We start from the raw sequence: 20493 nt of genomic DNA, 5'->3' as shown, positions 1-20493 counted from the left end.
ATGCATTGCATCCTTAAAACAAACACAAGCCTGTGCAGTTGCTAATTCCAGTGAAGGGAAACACAGCAGAGTGAGAGGCCAACTTCTATTTCCATGTCAAAATATCAAACAGCTTTGCAATTACCTTGATTGCAGCCATATTTAACAACACTCTGAGTAGATATAATACTAGAGGAGAAAACTGTCATGAAAGCATAATAGTAGGTTGATAATACTAAAAGAAATCTACAAAGAAATCAGTCAATGAATATTAAACTACAAAGGAAACAAGAATATACTAAATGTTGAAGTACATTTTCATTTAAAGGGGAAATGTTAATTGTGGCCCTTAGTGAAGAACAACTCAAAGAGATGTAAACTAACCCTTTTCATAGTTAAATAGAAGGTTCTGAACAAATTACCATATTGTCATCATGTTCTCATGATGCTATCCCATGGCAACAGTTTTAAGAAGCCTCTTGTAAGTATTTAATATCTAATAGTTTCACAATAAAGCCAACTAAACGATGGTAGAGACAAAATAGAACCGAGATTATGTAACTCAGAATTGCTGCATATTAAAACTATTTCCCTGGGTTACAGTGGGACTTAAGCCTTATGAACAGAACAATTCATGAATACCGATAACATGTAATCCTACTAAATTTAAAAACTATTAATTTATTAAATTTATAGGCTGCATTAATTTATATGGCATCGGGTGGTTTAGAGAATACATCAATAATAACAATGCAGACTAAATAAACTCAAAGAACATCTGAAAATAAAATCAATTAAAAAACAAATTAACAACCAAAATGCCTCACAGAGGATCTACCCTCCATTCTAATCAAGAGTCTGGGGACAAAGCCAAGTTTTAAGGGCTCCCTTAAGCAGTATTAACAATATTACCTTAGATTACCCCAGATTACAGAGCTAATTAGAGATTGAAGAGGGGAGCTTGAGAAATCACAGGTATTCCAGATGGCAGGCACCAGGACAAAGAAGTACAGTAAAGTGTATCTCCAATTAGGACTGCAATCTGGGGTAATCTAAGGTAATATTCTTTCTAAAAGGTAATGTTCAAAAAGTCCTCATTCTACTCTACTTTCTGATCTTGTGGACTGTCTTCCAAAATGGTTTTTAAGATGGTCAACTTTCAACAGCAGCAGTAGTTTCTAGCCATTGCCTGTGCAGCAGCCAGCTCCCAGATGCAAAAAAAAAAAGGGGGGGGACACTCTTGATCATCCACCTCCTGCCCTGAATGCTCCTCTCTTCTGGAACTGTGCAATGTAGAAACTTTGATAAGAACGAGATCTAATTCTTCAATCTAGCAGCTATCTATCTTCTCAGGGCCAAAGAATGCCTTCCTCATCTTGTCTATCTTCTTGTCACTCTTCACTTTTTAATGTCTTTAGCAGCAGTACTTTTGTATTTCCCCATAGGTCCTCTTGCTGATATATCACCAGCAGAGCTTCCTCTCAGTCCACAAATCACTCACATTACAAGGACATGGCTCTTTCCATGGCTTCTGACTAAAAACAATCAAAGTTCTTGCTCTCTTTCATTTCTTCCCAAGTTTTCATACCCTCCATTTTCACAATCTAAATAAACAAAATAACTAAACTAGCTTAATAGTTTTCAAAGAAGCTGAAATATTACTGTTGTTCTTGTCCTAAAAAATCAACTCTTCTATACCAGCCTCAGATTCTGTTTACCTGCCAATCTTCTCTTTAGGAATACCTGGCTTTTTTTTTCTTTCCTTGTCACTTATTCTTTATTTTTTCCCCTTTCAATTGGCACTTTTAAAGCTTTTTTCCCTGTTTTTATGCACCAAATGGTTCCTATCCTTCTACTGATTTCTCTTTTTGATTTCAACACTATTTAACTGCCAAGGGTTTTGTTACTAGTTTCAACTCTGATCTTTTTCTCATGGAGGCATGTCAGAAACTGGAAAACAAAGCAAAACAAACCTTACGTTTATCTCAGGGTACTTAAATATACAGCTGTGTGAAAAAGTCTTGCACGCTTTATGGTTTATGGCATTTTTGAATAGGCCACTGATTTTATGATATTTTATGTTAACTGCTATACAAATATTATTATATTTAAATAAATATATTTAAATATAACAATATTTGGTTATTTTAAAGTGAAAAGCATAAGCTTTTTGCAATTTGGTGCTGTTTGGATGGGAATTGTGAATTTTCTTGCATGCTTACAATGCCTGAAAAAAGATTAACTGATGCATATCCAGTGGCATACGTGTTGAAATTACTAAGGCCAATGCTAATGTTTTGTTAACTTTTTTATTGTTTGTGGCCCTGAAAAGGACTGTTTAGGTAACCAAACATGGTTATGAATATGAAATTGGCCAGCCCTTATTGCTTATCACCAGGCGGCATCGCTTCGGCATAGACTGTATAAGCCTTTGCACGTGATCTTTGGTGACAATGTGGTGCCAGGCTGCAATAATGGATTCAATTAGCTCCTGCTTGGTCTTGGGATGCTTCTTGATTATTTCGTAACCAATCTTGGCCCACAAACTCTTAATTGGGTTCAAATCTGGGCTCTGAGCTGGCCAATCCAGGAGTCAAACACCATGCTTCTTCATCCACTGCTGGATGGACTTGGTTCAATGATAAGAAGCATTGTCATCCTGGAAGTAAAAGTCCTTCCCTACAAGTTGTTGAAGGAAGCATGGTCTTTTCCAGGGCTTCAACATACTATTTGGAATTCATGATTCCCTGCACAATTTGTATCCGACCAATACCAGAAGCAGCAATATAGCCCCACATCATCATGTGCAATGGATGCTTTACAGATAGATTCAGGCAGTACGGCCTAAATTCTTCAGCTGGAAATCTTCTGACATACTTATTGCACTGATTCCCAGTCAAGTAGAAATTGCTCTCGTCACTGAAGATGACCTTGGCCCACTGTTCGTTGGTCCACTTGCCATACCTCTTGGCCCACGCACATCGATGAGAGCGGTGAGCGTCTGTGAGCAAAGGTTTACTTCGAGCCCTGCAGCCTGGCAAGCAGTTTGTGACGCACTGTGCTTGTGCACACTTTGGCATCATATGTTTCACCCCAAATTCTTGTAATCTGAGGTGAGGTGAGCTTCCTGTCAGCCATCGAAATGCGTTGCAGAGCCCGATCTTGCCGTTTTGTCGACTTTCTTGGTCTTCCAGAGCGGAGCCTGTCATCAACTGAACCAGTTATTTGGTATTTTTCAACCAATCTGCTCACTGTGGTGCGATGGCATTTCACTCTCTTGGCTATTTCTGTACAGGAGTAACCCTCTTCATGAAGCACAATGATGCAATGCCGCTGCTCAGTACTGGTAAAAGCAAAGGTCTCCATCCTTGCCCGCAGCCAGAGCTAAATTAAATTTCTCGATGCTTTTCATACCTATTTATAGTCAGAGAGTATGACAACATTGATTGGCTCATAGATTTAGCCTCTGTGAATTTTGATTGGTCAGCTAAAGCTCGCTGACGATTGGCTACTTTCGATCCTAACATTCTCTAAAATTCAAGTTGTGTTTGTTTTAGCACATAAACTCACTCAAAACCTTAAAAAGACTTTGGTTATATTAATAAAAATTATGCATCTCAATCCGACTACAGAAATTTTCATCAAAATACTAATTCTGCATGGTTTCTATGAGTGAAAAGTTGATTAAACATGTATACAGCTTAAAACAGAAAGTGTGCAGGACTTTTTCACACAGCTGTAGGATGGATTCTTGTGCTCATAAACTCTTAATACAGAAACGGATGACACATTTTCTTCTTTGGTTATTTCTCTCAGTACTCTGAATATCAGAGTCACCATCAGTAAAGGATACAGATATGCCAACATATCTGAAGAATAAGAGCCTGAATGTCCTGAAATAATCCATTTGAACTGCAACTGAAACCTACCAAAACTCATTGTTATTCTACCAAGGCCAGACATAGTTGACACTATTTGTATTTGCTTAAAAGAATACTACTACTAACAGAAATAATATTCTATTTGAAATCAAGTATTTACCATACATAATTTAACTAAAAATATAAGCAGTGATATTGTGTCAATCCAACATTTAACAATAGTTGTGAATAACTCCCATTAAACTGAGGAGCCAAAATGCATGAAAAGCTTTAAATAGAAACACCCCCCATTTACTCATTCATCAAGAGTGAGAACAATAAAAATTTTCCTTTTATATTTATAGTGAAAACTAATAATCATTGACAGTTATGTGTTTATGATATTTCAGTTTGCTACAGCATAAATGGAATACATAAAAAACTAAAAGACTTTTTAATACTCCTTTGTAGAAATATAGAATATATGTCCTAGTCGTTCCTGATTCCAGGGGGGAGTGCTCATCTCCGTTTCAAAGCCAAATACCCAGTGCTGTCTGAAGATGTCTCCGTGGTCATGTGGCCAGCATGACTAAAGGCCGAAGGCACATGTGTTACCTGACCACCAAAGATGGTCCCTATTCTTCTACTTGCAGTTTACATGCTTTCGAACTGCTAGGCTGGCAGAAGCTGTGACAAGGTGGGAGCTCACTCCGTTACGTGGTACTAGGGATTCAAACTGCCGAACTGCCAACCTTTCTGATCAACAAGCTCAGTGTCTTAGCTACTGAACCACCACATAGAGAAGTGGAAAATGCCATTCTTAGATTTTGTTGATACAGTTTAGGACTGCATTTGCTTTTCCCAGATCATATTTTGGTTCATGTTCATTAAAAGATCATGATGATTTTCATGTGTACTACTCTATAATATGTACATATTCCCCATCCTATACTTATACTTTTGATTTTTTCCCTATCCAAACATAATTATATAGTATTTTGTATTTGCTTCTGTTGAAATTCATCTTGCTGGTTTTGGCTGAATGTTTCAATTTTTCAGGACCGTCCTGAATTTTGCTACTGTTCGCTAAGTTACAATTGTTATTCTACCCATCTTTGAGTCTTCTGCAAATTTCATCATCATATTCTTAATTTTTCATCCAAATAATTTAGTAATATGATACCACTTAATATTTCACTTTTGGCTTAATAAATAGACATTCACTCACTGGATATGATAGTTCAATTAGCTCTGTTTCTATCTAAATTTAGGATTGTAAATCTATGAATTTAATGTTCCCATACAAGCATGCAAATCTAATCTTTAACATATAAGTGACCCATTCTTTAGAAGTAACAGCATCATAATGGAGATATTTATAACTATATTTTGACAACTATGAAAGGCGGCTTTACTACATTATATTTTTACTGTTCTTTTTAGAATGTTTATCACAATTGTATGCAATATGTGTGTGTGTGTGTGTGTGTGTGTGTGTTTAAACCCTAACCTTGCACTTTATTTAATTTTATCTCAACTCTGCCATATTTGGTTGTTTGAAAATATAGTGTACAATACTTAAACATGATAAAATATTGACTGATAAAGAGCAGCTAAATTTTTCTAAACTTAAACTTTCTGGAAAACTACAATACGTACTTGTACTAATGTAAAAAGGTCAGACTGTTTCTAATTTTCAGTGCATTTCCAGACAAGCTAGAGAAATGCTTCTTTGAGTTAACGTTTGTAGACAATATCAAGATGTTGATTTGTGCATCTGGTTAGTTAAAATTCCCAAGATTCATTTATTTTACATACTGTATGCTAATATTATAAATACATAATACTTTGGAGCAACTTATATTCTGAAGCAATACCTTTAATACCATCACCTTCCTACCTCAAGTCCTTTGGAAAGAATTAATAGGTGGATACAAATTTGGTTAAATATATGGCTCCTTGTGTGACCATCCATCTAAAAATAATAAATACACAGGCAACACTTCAAGAAAGCCAATTCCAACAAGCTTAGAACCCATTGACAAATATCCTTTGATCAAGTTGAAGGCAGGATGGGAACATCTTAAAACAAGATATCGGACATATAATCACACACCACTCCAGTGATAGGAAAACGTGTTGGGGGCACTTAGAAAATTATATGGATGAGCAGGAAGCTTTTGGCTGAACTAAGAGGTACAGTAGTAATAAGTAACGAATAAGAAATGGAAAATGTTGCCATGGAAGCAGGCCATGAAATACCTAATAATCACAGAAAGTAAATTAGAAACAATAAAGTACTAAAGAAACCCGTGCTCACAAAGAAGTTAGGATCAACAAAAAAGGCTTTCTTGACTTTGTCAATAGTAAGAGAAAAAAAAGATGGGCCTGGTGCTGCATCACTTGCCAAGATGGCCAGGGATTATGTGTGGAAGTCAAAATGACCCAGTTCCTACTTTGCTTCAGCCTCTTTACCACAAAGGGGAACTATATTCTACTGGACCAAGCAAAAATCAGGAAAAAGGAAACAGTGGTAACCCAAGATAAACAAAGAGATATTACAAACCACCGAAATATCTTAAAAGTTGCCAGGGTCAAATCAGTTACACCTGAAAGTTTTGAAGGATGTTGTGGACATCATTCTTGAGCCCCTTTCTCTGAACTTTGAGATATCACCAAAGACAAACTTACTTCCATAAAATTAGAGAAGCAAATGTCTTTATTTTTCAAAAGGAGAAAAACAGTAACTGATCAACTTGATGTCAGTACTGGGCAAAATGCTATATTAGATTACCAATAGACCAATACCTATAGATGTGGTATGCAACATTTTAAAAAGAATACAGTGCTTGGCAGAATGCCACTTGACAGAATGCAGCAAGTCAGCCAAGCTTAATCTCCTTTTTGACATAACAACCAATTTAGTTTACTGCAGGAATTTCTGAACTTTATCAAAGCATCTGACAAAGTCTTCTGTAGATCCTAGTAGATAAAATGGAAAAATGTGGGCTGGGTTATGCTACCATTTAATGAACACAGAATCAGTGAAACAACTACATTCAATGAGTGTACATCAATGGCTCTGTGACAAATTGGAAGGAAGTGATAAATAAATAACAAATCATGTTCAAATTATCTATAAATGACACTTATTAGAAAATGATTATGAAATATGTGAATGATCTGTAAAAATATAAGGATAGCAAACACCATGGGAGGAGAGTCTGAAGGTGTAGAAGGATTTTGAAAAGCAGGACACTGAGCAAAAACTAGGAAGATTAAAAGATATTTAAACAGATACTGGATATGATCTGTCAGAGACAATGCAGTAGTGAATTTTGGTGCTGAGCAGACCATTTCCAAGGGCTCTTCAAATCCTTACATTCTACAGAATAAGATTTCAAGACTGATTTGCAAAATTGAAACTAAACAATCATTTTCTATACTTATTACTTATAATAAGCACACAAAAAACCCCATAAATTCAGTAAGATGAGTGATTTGCAATTATGAAGTGACATTGTTAGCTACTTCACAGAAAGAGTTCCTAAATCTTTAGAGAATTATGAGTTATAGTAACCACTGCCAACTTAATATTACATAAATTACAATTCATATTTCCTTCAGCCTGCATAACAGTTGTAATCTGTAGATGTGAATGGATCAAGTTTGAGAAAACAGAATGATCATATATAATCCTACCTTTTTTGTTGTTTTTCATTAACAGAATCTAAGCAATCTTCCCCACTCATGTATCTAGCCTATGGTTATCACTAGTATGAAAATAATTAAATGTTTCCAACAAAACATTTTATTTGGGATATCTAAGAATGTTTTGATTGGTATTCCACATAGTACCTTGGTTATTTCTTTAATTTTAGTTGCTTTTTCTAAATGTCTACAGTATGAACTACAGGAAGACTGGGAATGACATAAAAGTCTATTTTACAAGACAGGAAAATTAAGCGAGTTAACACTAATTGGTTCTGAGACAGTCATATTCCAGGCATTATTTTATGTTCAAATTAGTGAAAATAATCCAAAAATAAACGCACAGATTTTTAGACTGGGTAGTGGTGTCTATTCATCAGTTATGTAGGTATACAGATGGCAAAACTCTTTAATGAGGATTTTATATTAGTTCTGTATCATCTGTCCTACTCGCATGGAGATCAAAATAACATTTGTTTGTGAACACTAAGCCCACTTCCATAAAAGCAGAGATCTTAAAACAAAAACTCAGACTAAAACATCATTTTCAGAATGTTCTGATTTCAACTGTTCAGGAAATTGACAACATGAACACAAATTTTCCTTCAGAAAGAATGTTCATTTATGTGCAACTGCTATTTAACCTGATAATTTGTTCCATGCCAGAAAATATTATAAATATCATACTATTAAAAATTCTACCAGTCTAGGAAAAAATGGTTCCTCAATGAACTGCAGAATTCAAGAATGTCAAAGAAGGAATACATACCCTTAGCTATATACAAGCCTGTCTTAGGATAATTTATGTTTGTTGCTATGCAACATAGACATTTCTCATTGTAGAAAGCAATACGGAACATCTGTAAGTAACATTTTCAACATTTCTTCCCACAGCATTACAACCCAATATGGTTTACTTACCGTTACAGACTTCAAAGTCATTCCATGGTAGGTGCCCATAGTGTCAATTTTGAAACCTTCCGTCTCTATGAAAAACAAAAATATCCCAAAGTTTTAATGAGTATTCTCATATGTAAATCCTACAGCAACTAAGACAAATCATAGTAAAAGAAACTGATCCAATGTGAACTTTGGCTTTGTTTTCAAGAAGAAAAGGCCACATAGAGAAACAATATTAACAAGTCATATTCTTGCAGAAGAATAGCTGCTAAAGAATGCAGTAATCCAGCCATACCAGTGGTGGGTTCTGGAACCCGTTCCAACCGGTATGGTTGAAACGGGCCTGGCGGTGTCCATATGGACATGCGCAGCACACATGCACACACACGCAGCACACACATGCATTAGCGCCCCCGTGATGCTCCAGCTGCTCAGCGGAGCATCGTGCAGGTGCTGTATGCGCTGGGTGCGGAAGCGCCAAAGACTTAAAAGACCGGTAAGGAGCTCAGGTGGGCGCTCTGGAGCACCGGAACGGAACGGTATCTGGTGCTCTGGGCAGGCTCCAGTACGCCTGTACCGGGGCGTACTGCCTGCAACCCACCACTGAGCCATACATATACATACACAAACTTACAAACACATGCTCACCCACAGAACATACACAAGTGCCTGTGTGTATCTTGGGTTTTGGAAGAGTAGTAGAGAGCAAATTTACCAGCTTGACTTCTGACCAATGTTTTGCAATCAACCACTTATCATGGAAAATATCTTGTGAAAGTCTCCAAGTTATGTTCTTAGATTCTAAATCTGCTCTGTATGCCATAAACTATGATTTAGACATCTTAATGGATAGGTTCATACATTTTCTATAATCAACTAAAAAAAAGGTATGTTTCAAACCTTGTGTCAATTAACACAGTAGTGGTGTTATTCTAGGTCCAACCTTCCTTGATTAACAGCAACATATGTTATGCTGCACTGTCTGTATCACAATGTTACAAGTAAGGCAATATTTTACAACAGGTACAGCCAATTTCCTTAGTATACATATTTCCTAGGAAATGATAAGTTTTCCTGGAAAATAAGTATCTAATTTCCCAACAGGAAAAATGCCTAAAAGTAATACTTGTAGTATAGAATGACTTCTTCCCAATTTCTGCTACCCTTTCTATAATGTAACGATGAGCTATAGTACTACTCTTTAAAACATGGTTGTGATTTACTAGAAGTATACACCAGCTTAAACAACAAAAAAACTAAACAAAAATGAACACCACAATCTCAATCCAAATCAAGAAAAAATGGATGTCAGTATTTTCAGAGCAATTCTCAACCTTGAATATCCCTCGTATAAATAAGAAATTTACCAATTTATTATTTTTGCCCTCATTTTCCCAAATAGCATCTGAATAACAATAAAGACTAGAATAGATGTCACCTGGATTTAGAGTACATTAGTGAGGTCTTACAATCTTATTTGACAATATACTCAGCAGCTGAGAAACCTTTTTTACAGTATCTAACTTACTATTTCACACAATTTTTTGTTGAATGAACAACAAGGTCTTTATAACAAAGGTTATAAAGTTAAAAACCCTCAAGAACTATAAATATGATTAATCTTGTAAAAGCATTTTTTCAAACATCTCTTAATTAAGTATATTCAGTTGTGTAGATTCAGATGTCAGAAAATTTGTTTATCTGAAAAGTTGCAAAAGTTTATATAAATTTCAGTATTATGACTTTCTTAATCAAAGATACAAAACTGTTTAGATATGACACATAATCAGTTACTGTCCTCATGCTTAACAACTGATTTTTCCATTTCCATTTAATATTAATGGAACTAAATTTTACAAGTTTATTCATGGTACATCTAATCCAGTGGTGGGCTTCAATTTTTTTTAGAACCTATTCTGTAGGTGTGGCCTGTTTTGTGGGAGTGGCTTGGCAATCATGTGACCAGGTGGGAGTGGCTTGGCAGTCATGTGACTGGGTGGGAATGGCCAACTTGATGTCACTCACCAGGATATGTCATGGATTGGGTAAAATGTGGTGAAGCTCACTTAACAACGCTCTTGTTAGCAACCAAAATTTTGGGCTCAATTGTAAGTCAAGGACTATCTCTGCCTTCCTCTGCATGGCAGCCTTGTCCTAGCAAACTCCTCCTTTCTGGCAATTTTCCTCTCTGTCAAAGGGAGAAAAATAATCCGTACAATGTCAGGTTTCCTGCTGCAGCAGGGGGTTGGACTAGATGACCTCCGACTATCCTTCTAGCCCTAAATTGCTGTGCTGTTTTTCTTTCTTTCTGCTAATAAAAAAAAACCTGCCTGAGGCTCATTCCACATTCCTGCCAGATAGAGATAATGAGATAATGACCCTAGAGAAAGTTTGGCTCCATTCACAAGCAGGGAATCATCCAAACCCTTTTAGAAACATAAAGTCCATATTGCACAAACCCCAAAACTTCAAAAACGTAAAACCATATAACCTATAACCAATTTGTTGTTTCCTGCACCTTTCAATTTAAAGCTTCAATTTAAAGGTATAAGCATTAGGACATGTGAACTTCAAGTCCCAGAATTCCACAGCCAGGCATGCTCAGTTCCTATTTAAAGTGACAGCATTTGTTTCCTTTTTCTTTCTCTTTCCCTTCCCCTCCTTCTAGCCTCTCTCCCTCCCCCCCTCTCAAACACACACACAGAAGTTGGATTGGATATCTCTCCCAATGACTTGAAAGCAACTCCTCTGCCATCCCCCGCTTCCCCAAACACCTCCATTGCAAATGCAGTGTGCTGTCTGGGTGGGAAATACCTGGAACACAATAAAGCCCTCCCACTCACCTCCTGCTGGCAGCTGGGGTGAAAGGAGAGGCAGAGAAGCTGGAGGGGAGCCTTCTGAAAGAAAGGAGCTGAGGGAAAGTGTGTGCGCTACAGTATGCCCCTTTGACTGGCTTCCTGCCTCCTCCTATGGTGTCCCCAATGCTCGCTTGTGCTCTCCCTCCCCAAGTCTAGTTTGATTGCAGGCCAAGCCACGTTGCCTTTTCAAATCTGTACGCAGTGAAGCTGCATTTTTGCCTAGCTTTACCCAGGTGTCGGTGGAGGGGGAATGACTTCAGACCCCCCCGTCCCGTTTCTCCCATACACACATACACACACAGCTGCATAAAGCTATGCAAATATCCAGCCCAACTTCACTGACTACAGGTTTGAAAACCACAGGAGGACAGAAGCCAGGCAAAGGGCCATGCTGTAGCACACACACCTTCCTTCACCCCCTTTCTTTCGGAAAGGTCCGATCGGCTCCCCTCCGGCTTCTCTTGCCAGCAGGAGGTGAGTGGAAGGGCTTTATTGTGTTCCAGGCATTTCCCACCTGGACAGCACACTGCATTTGCAATGGGGGAGGTGTTTGGAGAAGGGGGGGATGGCAGAAGAGCTGCTTTCAAGCCATTGGGAGAGATATCCAATCCAACTTCTGTATGTGTGTGTGCACAACTTCACTGACTGCAGGCTGCATCAAGCTACACAAGGGATGGAGAAAGCGTGAGCGAGCCATGGCCCTTCCCTCCAGGCTTTGCCCAAAGCATTGCACCGCACCAGGAGGATGAAGTTTGAATTCCTCCCCCCTGACCCACGCATATCTTTTCCAGCTGCTTCAGGGAGGGCTTCAATGCCACTCTTGCCTCGGGTCCTCTGAAGGAGGACTTCACTTCCTTCTCTTTGAGAAGCGCCTTGCAAATGGGGGCAGGGCAGGGGAGCGTACCAGTACGGGGGCATGGCCATGCCACCATGGAACAGGTACGCAAAATTACAGCACATTTCTGGCACCGGTAGCCCATAGTGGTGCGTCCTGGTCGAAACCCACCTCTGATCTAATATTTAGTTTAAGGCATGCCAAAAATGTAATGTTTTATAAATTTGCTTCTAAGGCCAATTTTATTTATTTTAAAGTGCACTTAATAAAACTGTACATTAGATATAATGTGAACATAAATGGATTTTAGAGATAGTTAGTGATTGAACATATAACTAAGAGAATATATGGACATAAGAAGCTATCTTATGCTGATTCAGGCAGTGTTTTAAAGAAATAAATAGAGAAGAAATCATAATTAATCCTATTTCCTGGAATTGTCTGGAGCTTACTCAAGATTTCTTCTGCATTTATATGTTCACATCACTGAGCTATGGCATTCTTTTTTTAATTTAAGAACTTTAATTACAATAATAAAAACTAATACAAACTAAAGAGAGGGGGGGGAAGAATACAGTCAAAGAGAGGAAAGGGAGGCAGGAAGGGAGGGAAGGAAGGAAGGAAGGAAGGAAGGAAGGAAAGGAAGGGAAAGAAATGGAGAAAGGAATGACTTCCAACCTTTATCACAATAAATATAAAGAAATATAAACTTCACCCCCTGTAAGCTTACAAATGATTATCTCTTCATCCCATATCCCATTCCTTATTTAAAGGAATATCCATAAAATATTAACTTTTCAAGCCATATGTAAGCAAAAAAGTCCAGAAAGAGTTGCTAAAACACTACAACAAAATGTTTTTTTAAATCTTGTTAAAATAAACCAATTTAATATTCCTTCATTTTACTTCGAACAGTCTTAATCTTAATTCAATATAAATGATCATAGAATTTATTTCTCTTCAATACTTTATCCAATTGCAGTTTTCTTCAGGGCTTTAATAAGCTCTTTTGTACATTCAATTAAAAAATATTTTCTAGGTCGCTCTCTTGGTTTATCATTTATAATTCCTTTTTTAATTTTTGAAATTTTAGCCAGATTCTTTTCTATATCGAGTAAAATATACTATTTCAAATAATTCTTTTGGTCTTGTCAATTGTAGTTCCATATTCCTAAAGATACAATTTTGATAAATAAGTAGTTGAGATTATGTAGCAAGTGCTGGGTAAAATAGCAATATGTGTAGTGGTCTGTCTCTATACCTTCTTACTGGCCTTTTTTGAGATGACTCTGTCATTTTGGAAGAATGCTGAAGAACTACAGGACAATGCAATCCAAGCATTCCGCAATTAGAGAGGAAGGTCATTTTTGTATGCAGTTTGGATTGGTGATACCAAACTTTCTCCAGGGCCAATTTAGGGAATCTGATTCAAGAAATTTAGGGGTACATAAAATATTATGTCAAGGAAGAGTGTGGCCCCCAAAATATACTTCTTTATCCCATCTATAATTAAACTATTTATACTCCAATCAGCCGCTCTTGGCTAAAATTTAGTTTAGTTCCTATAATATTATTGTTAACTGCAAAAGGCAGCTATGCATCAATGGTGGTTGAATATTACAAAAATAGTACCCATATTCTATGTTATTTCAGCTTGCAGGCTTTTCCTAGACTTAGAAAAGGTTAAAGATGATATCAGACAATGGACAGAGGATATTAAGTTTCAGAGTGACTTGAGCCAAGCTATTTATCAGCCACTCCAGAAGAAATACAGGCTCATATATCCAGCTGGACTTGGAAATGTCTTCTTCAAAGTACTAATCTAATAATTTAACCATTGCATGGCTCGAGTATTATATGAATGAACATTTTATCTGTATCTGGATTTAAGAAAATAGACTCTTAAAAGTTTCTGGACTTTTGGTGTTAGAACTGACTTTTTTTAAAGAAAAACTCTGTCTCACAATGAAACAGTAAAGTGTTCCATAGAGTTGTATAATGAGGCTGTGTAATAGGGCTGTGATGATCTTCATGGGGATACTTTATTTGGCAAAATTTCAAGCAAATGAGCCTTTGCTCCAGAAGCCAGTTTTTGGAGCAAAATGATCACCTTACTTTTAAAAGCAAAGCAAAATGGTTATTCTCTGCTGCAACCTCTTACAGGCCTTATCATTGCCATAAGAGATAAGGATTTTGTTGACTTTGCTTCCTGAAGAACTTGCTGAGGTGAACCAAAGGCATTTTCCACAATCTACTAATCTAGAACGATAAGAATAATTTTTAGTATTATTTTAAGAATTTAACTAGTTAATAAAAACAATGCTAACTAATATTATTTAGTACCCCTTTTGAGGGGTTTTTAAAGAATGGTTTATCAAAGAAAATGCAGAATAGTTCTAAGAAATATGAAAACTTGCAATTATATAAGTATGACCTAACAGGGAATTTCTTATTTGGATTTTTTTTCTTCAAAATCAAAATAGCTATTATGCCTAAATATTACACACCTATGGAGTACATTTTTGATATACAACCCTATAATGTTTCACAAAAACGGTTCAGTCATAAAAATGTGGATTATCTACCTGGCAGAATCCTTATCAAAGAAAATATGATAGAATACTTATATATACTATGGTTATAAATTATATGCTGAATGTATACAGGCCAATTTTTATTATTCCATCAAAAAACAGGAAACAAGTCAGAATGAGGCTGGGGAAACTCAACACTATTGATCTTTAATAGCTGACACCACCATAATAGAAACCAAGCTTCATGCTACTCTCAGGCCAATTATTCCTTTACTTATTTCTATGAAGATAAAGCTGCTTTCATGTGTATAGAGAAATATTTTAAAATATCTGCACACAAGGACTTTCTTCTAATGAGAGTAAAACTCCATCTTCAAACATTGAGAGAGAGAAAAATCTTAGCTTGCTGACAAGGATCTAACAGAAAAAATATTTTTAATGAACCTTAAATATACTGCTTCGTTCCATTTAGCACATGAAAATATATGTCCATGTGACATCAGATTGGTATTCAATAGCTGACTAGAAGCAATATGGAGCTTTTTATTTCGTTATCCTTTTTTTTTCTTCTATCTATTTTTGCATTCATTATATTTTGTACTGGAGCTTCACCACATGACTTTTCATAAAATAAACAATTAAATAACACCATAGATGAGTGCTTGAAATGGCTTTGAAGATAAAAACAAAATTTAAAACCGTTAAGAAAACTATCAGAATTAATTTACATGAAATGAGAGGATGAAATAAAAATTACTGATAATATAGTATTAAAAAGATAGAGAGGTACTAAGACAGTAACAGCAGCAGCAGTACTGACAACGAGGGCAGTAAAACAAGAGATGATAGTTGTAAGTCTGTACTGCTTTTACAATTAATCCCATTTCCATTTGACATGCCACAGAATGAAAATTATTTTTATCAGGTAGTAATTACTCCAACCGCCCAATTTTTAAAATGTGTTTTTTTTAAAAAAATGATTTATATTTCTTAACAATTTCTGTCTGAAAAAACTATGAGTGTTTATTAACAAAATGTGAAGCTATGTCTCTGCTTTGGTAACTTGGCACCGAAGAAAATTCTAGAACATGTGAGAATATTTCCTTTAATAAAGCTAGTGGAGAGAAAAATCTGTTGACCAAAACTAGTATCTATTATTTATTTATTTTCTTCTAAACTTAAAGAAATTCACTGCCTTATTAGGAAGGTTATTATTTTTCAGCTTCAAATGAATTACATGGTCCTAGTCTTAATAACCCTAAGGACAAAGGCAAAATATACTGAAAGTAGCATATACTGGTAACAGTTTAACTACATGGCATTAATTGGATGACCTCTTAAGGAGATGGAGGGAGGTTGTGGAAGAAAAAGGTTGGGATTACAATCTATATTAACTCTGTTTTTTTAAACAATCACTTAACATGCTGTGGTGATTCATCAATAATGCCTTGTGGACAGTTATGTATCGTATTTTTCAGAGTATAAGACGCACCTTTTCCCTCAAAAAAGAGGCTGAAAATCTAGGTACATCTTATACATCGAATACAGCATTTTTGCCTCCCGAAGCCTCGCCCCCTTCACAAAAATGGCCGTGCAGAGCCTTATGGAGGCTTTCAGAGACCTCCTGGGGACTGGGGAGGGCAGAAATGAGCAAAAAATGGGCCATTTTTTGCCCCCCCCAGCCCCCAACAGCACTCTATAAGCCTCCATAAGGCTATGCATAAGGCTATTTTCATGAAAAATGGGCCATTTTTTTCTCGTTTTTGGCCTCCCAACCCCGCCAGGAGCACTCTGCAAGCTCCTCCAAGGCTATTCATGCCTTTATTTGAAAAAAAAACGGGCCCGTTTTCGCAAAAAATGGGCATTTGGGGGGAGGTTTGCAGAGTGCAAACCCCCCTTTTAGGAAAGCTCTTTAGATAGAGTGATGGATGAAAATTACATTGATCAAGTGCTGTGCCCGCAGAAACAAGTCTTAGGTGCTGCAGGTTGTCAGTGATTTCCTTCTCTAGCACATGGATAAATAAACCTGGAAACATCTACCTACTTACCTACCCACTCTCTCTCTTTCCCTACCTACCTACTGTATTTCTCTCTCTCTACCTACTTACTCTCTCTCTCTCCTTACCTACTGTATTTCTCTCTCTCTCTACCTACCTACGCTCTCTCTCCCTACCTACTGTATTTTTCTCCCTCTCTCTCCCTCTCTACCTATCTTCTCTCTCCCTCCCTCCCTCCCTACTGTATTTCTCTTTCTCTTTCTCTCTCTCCCTCTACCTACCTACCTACTCTCTCTCCGTACCTACCTATTGTATTTCTCTCTCTCTCTCCCTTTACCCACCTACCTACTTTTTTTTAAAATTTGCCTCTTCAAAACCTTGGTGGTCTTATACTCTGGTGCGTTTTATACTCCGAAAAATACGGTATATAAAATGTAAACTAAAATTAACAGTTTTATGGATTACTATGCTTTGAGAATCAAGGTGAAGTACATTCTAAAATAATTGATATTTTAAAATATTTTAAATAGTGCTTGTCCGAATTAGTAAATAGAATTGAGTAGCAAAGGACTTTAAAAAATTACAAATTGTTGCAAAATTCAATTACACAACTAAAAATACCGACTAGAAAAGATCATAAAATCCCATAATTGAAAGAAATGTTGCATATGAAACCTCTAAAAATGCAAAATCATGGATCAATACTTTAAGACTATGACCGCAGATTAAATAAATCATCCATGATACACAATTTACAAATGTATTCTGAAAATCTAATTTCAAGTCACAAATGCAGCAAGGGTATATTCAGCACATTGATTAAAACATTATTTACTTCTTTATTTTCAGCTTGTGCAGAAAATTCTAGGCAGGTGGCAATACAGGAAAAAGTATAAAACAATGCAAAACAATACATAAACTCAAACACATTTCCCCAAAATGAATGTCTTTAATAGGCAACTGAGATTGAAGGCTGAATAGCATACATCCATTCTGGCTGCTTTTGAAGTAACATGACTGCCCTGTGTGGACTTGGCCAAGTAAAGATTTTTTAAGTATGAGTGCCATTATAATAAAAATTATAACATAAAATCGTATCACCATAAACCAACAGATGAAGAATGAAATAACAATGAAATTGTTCACCAAAATAAAATAAACAATCGGTATTTTTAAGGGACAATGAGGTTATGAACTTTTCATTCCAACCACCCTCTTGTACAAATAATGTACAAATCACCATTTTACTCTTCAGAGAAAAAATGTTAAGAATTGACAGATATTCTATACAGAAGGAACAAAGTTATTTATGCCATACTATGAGGCATACTCAAAATTCTTGCTAGTTTTATAGATAATAAGGTAAGCAAGACAGTAGTATGGCTATGCCTAGAATAATAAGTATAAAAATAAATACATTTCTTTGTAGAAATGATTAGTTGGAAATATACAATTGTTTGCATATTTATGCACATAAGCATATAGAACTGAATCTGCTAGAATAGCATAGAAGAAAAGGTACATAGTTTTGACTTAATAGGTGCTGTTTTAAGCAAAAAATAAGAAGGATGTTGTGTGAAAATAAAATTATAAAATATCTATTATGGATATTTTTCCAGAATCATTTTCTTTTAGCTTTTATCAAACTTCCATAAGCCTCTCAAGAAATCATTGCAATATAGAACAGCTAGTTGGTCGCATCTCATATATACACAAATACACTAGGAAAATAACAATGGATGAACTTGAACAATTTAATGATTATGATAATGATTTTCTTTCTGAAAATCAGTGTGTGATATGCAAGTGCTATAAAGGCAGGATTCTGTTGAATAATAATTTAAGACATCCCGGATATTTCACTAACCGAAAAGTAAAACAAAAGATTACTCTAGGTTTTCTACTTCATACTACCAAAAAAAGCTCTGGCTGCTCACTGTTTTTAGGAGAGGTGAAGTAGAAAGGTGATTTTGGATTGTATCTAAATCAACACTCTATAAAGCACGAATTTGGGAGAACACAGCAAACTATGTCTAATGAAAATAGAAACAAAATGATTAAGATGGCATTTCGTTTTTTAATTCCTTCAATATTATTTTTTAGAGTCAAAACTGGCAGCTCCAAGAATTTCAAAATGTGTGTGTTTCTTTCATTGTGGTATACTCTCTTACCTTCCTTTCCTTTAAATCTTTCCTGATCATATCTGTTATAGGCAGCTGGAATAGGTTGCTTGTTTCTTAAAGTTGGATCCTGATAATAAAGGAAAAGGGGATTTTGTATCAGTTACATTTGTTTTCAAACCTATTATATTTATGGCTCAATAGTATAGATAACAGATAAAATATTTAATATATAGATGCCTTCAAAGAAAGTTAACTTTCAACCTTATTTACTATGTAAATATCACACTAACATGGGCCATAAGTCTCCTCGTTAAATGTCTTTGTAATTTGGATTGCTGAACAAGTGATCACTGATGACTCTCTCTCTTTCTATACACACACACACCCACACCAGCAGAAGAATTTCTAATTAAACATAATTGAATTTAGGTGTGCAAATTATATATAATCTTTGAAGAATGTAGATGCCCATTGTAATGACTCAATACATTTCAGTTCCTTCATCCTTAGGAAAAGCATTTAGTTTAAAATATCATGTATACAGTATTTATTTCCAAGTAAAGTGATTATTTCTATTGACTTAATTTGTATAAAATATACCAAAGTCAATTGCTATGACAAAACACATAGTAAAGTGCTAAATAATGTGTAGTTTACAATTAAGTACACCTACATAAGCTTTTTTTCTTTGACAAAAGAAAAATGAAGGCAAAAAAAGGAAGAAAGAATTCCCTTTTTTATTTTTTCTTCAAAAAAGTAAGATTTTATTTTCTACTGCAGTATTACCATTGGTGCAGTATTTGGTGCTGGTCGTTGCTCAGGTGCACGGCCTTCTTCTCTAGCTTTGACTGACTGAAGAATTGCAAATATATTCTTGGCAAAGTTCTAAAATATGGAAATAAATGATAAATGAATAAAATACTGTTATTATCTTTGTTTTACATCATTTTAGAAACCAGCAGTCACACAGGTATGTTGTAAACTATAAAATGAATACTCTTAATAAATTAGAATATAGCTGTAAGACTAAACATAATTAAACATGCAACTGATATAGAAAATAGAACTGTATTCGTATGTGTATTTCATGGATAAAATGGTGCTAAGTTTCATTCCTGGGGTTACTATTATACTGGGGAAGGTAGAATAATTTCACAAATCCTATGGCTCAAGTTGAGCACAATTTTCATAGCAGACACGTCAGCTACTTAAAATACACTGAATATATTCTTAAACTGAACCTAATTTTCCCATTTTAGATCCTAAATTCTATATGTTAACAGTTATGGTTAAAATATAGGTATGACGCAAACCAATAAACTAGTGAGACATAGATCATCAATACAGAATATAGAAATACACACACACATTCACTCTGTACATATGTGTGTGTGTGGTTTTTTATATTTATATTTATTTATATATATAAACACACACACATACAGACACACACACATCTAAATTTCTATCTAACCATCCATCCATCTTCTTATCTTCTGTATTGATGATCCTTGTCTCACTGGTCCATTGGCTTATGTACAATTGTGTACTTCTCTGGTGTTATACCTATACACACAACACACACACACACATGCATGATGGTGAAATAATTTTAAATGTAGCTGAGAGTGAAGATGTTCTATTTTTAGCAAATATAATCTAAGAAATGCCTTTCTGTTGAATTCATCCAATGGTT

At 35.7% G+C, this 20493-nt stretch overlaps 1 protein-coding gene across 1 annotated transcript in view; it reads right to left on the bottom strand.

The window, feature by feature from the left end:
- CDC73 (cell division cycle 73) overlaps nt 1-20493 on the bottom strand; it is a 103957-nt gene that overhangs the window by 59185 nt on the left and 24279 nt on the right. The window contains exons 8-10 of the mRNA XM_081947172.1: nt 19584-19682; nt 18846-18924; nt 8472-8536 (exon numbers count right to left, since the gene is read on the bottom strand). Of these exons, the coding sequence (XP_081803298.1) occupies nt 8472-8536; nt 18846-18924; nt 19584-19682 (243 nt within the window). The remainder of the gene's footprint in view (nt 1-8471; nt 8537-18845; nt 18925-19583; nt 19683-20493) is intronic.

Source organism: Natrix helvetica (assembly GCF_964273705.1).
Source record: "Natrix helvetica genome assembly, chromosome: 3".
Classification (NCBI taxonomy): Eukaryota; Metazoa; Chordata; class Lepidosauria; order Squamata; family Natricidae; genus Natrix; species Natrix helvetica.
Note: the sequence above shows the minus strand (reverse complement) of the source record. Positions and strands in the feature narration are given on the sequence as shown.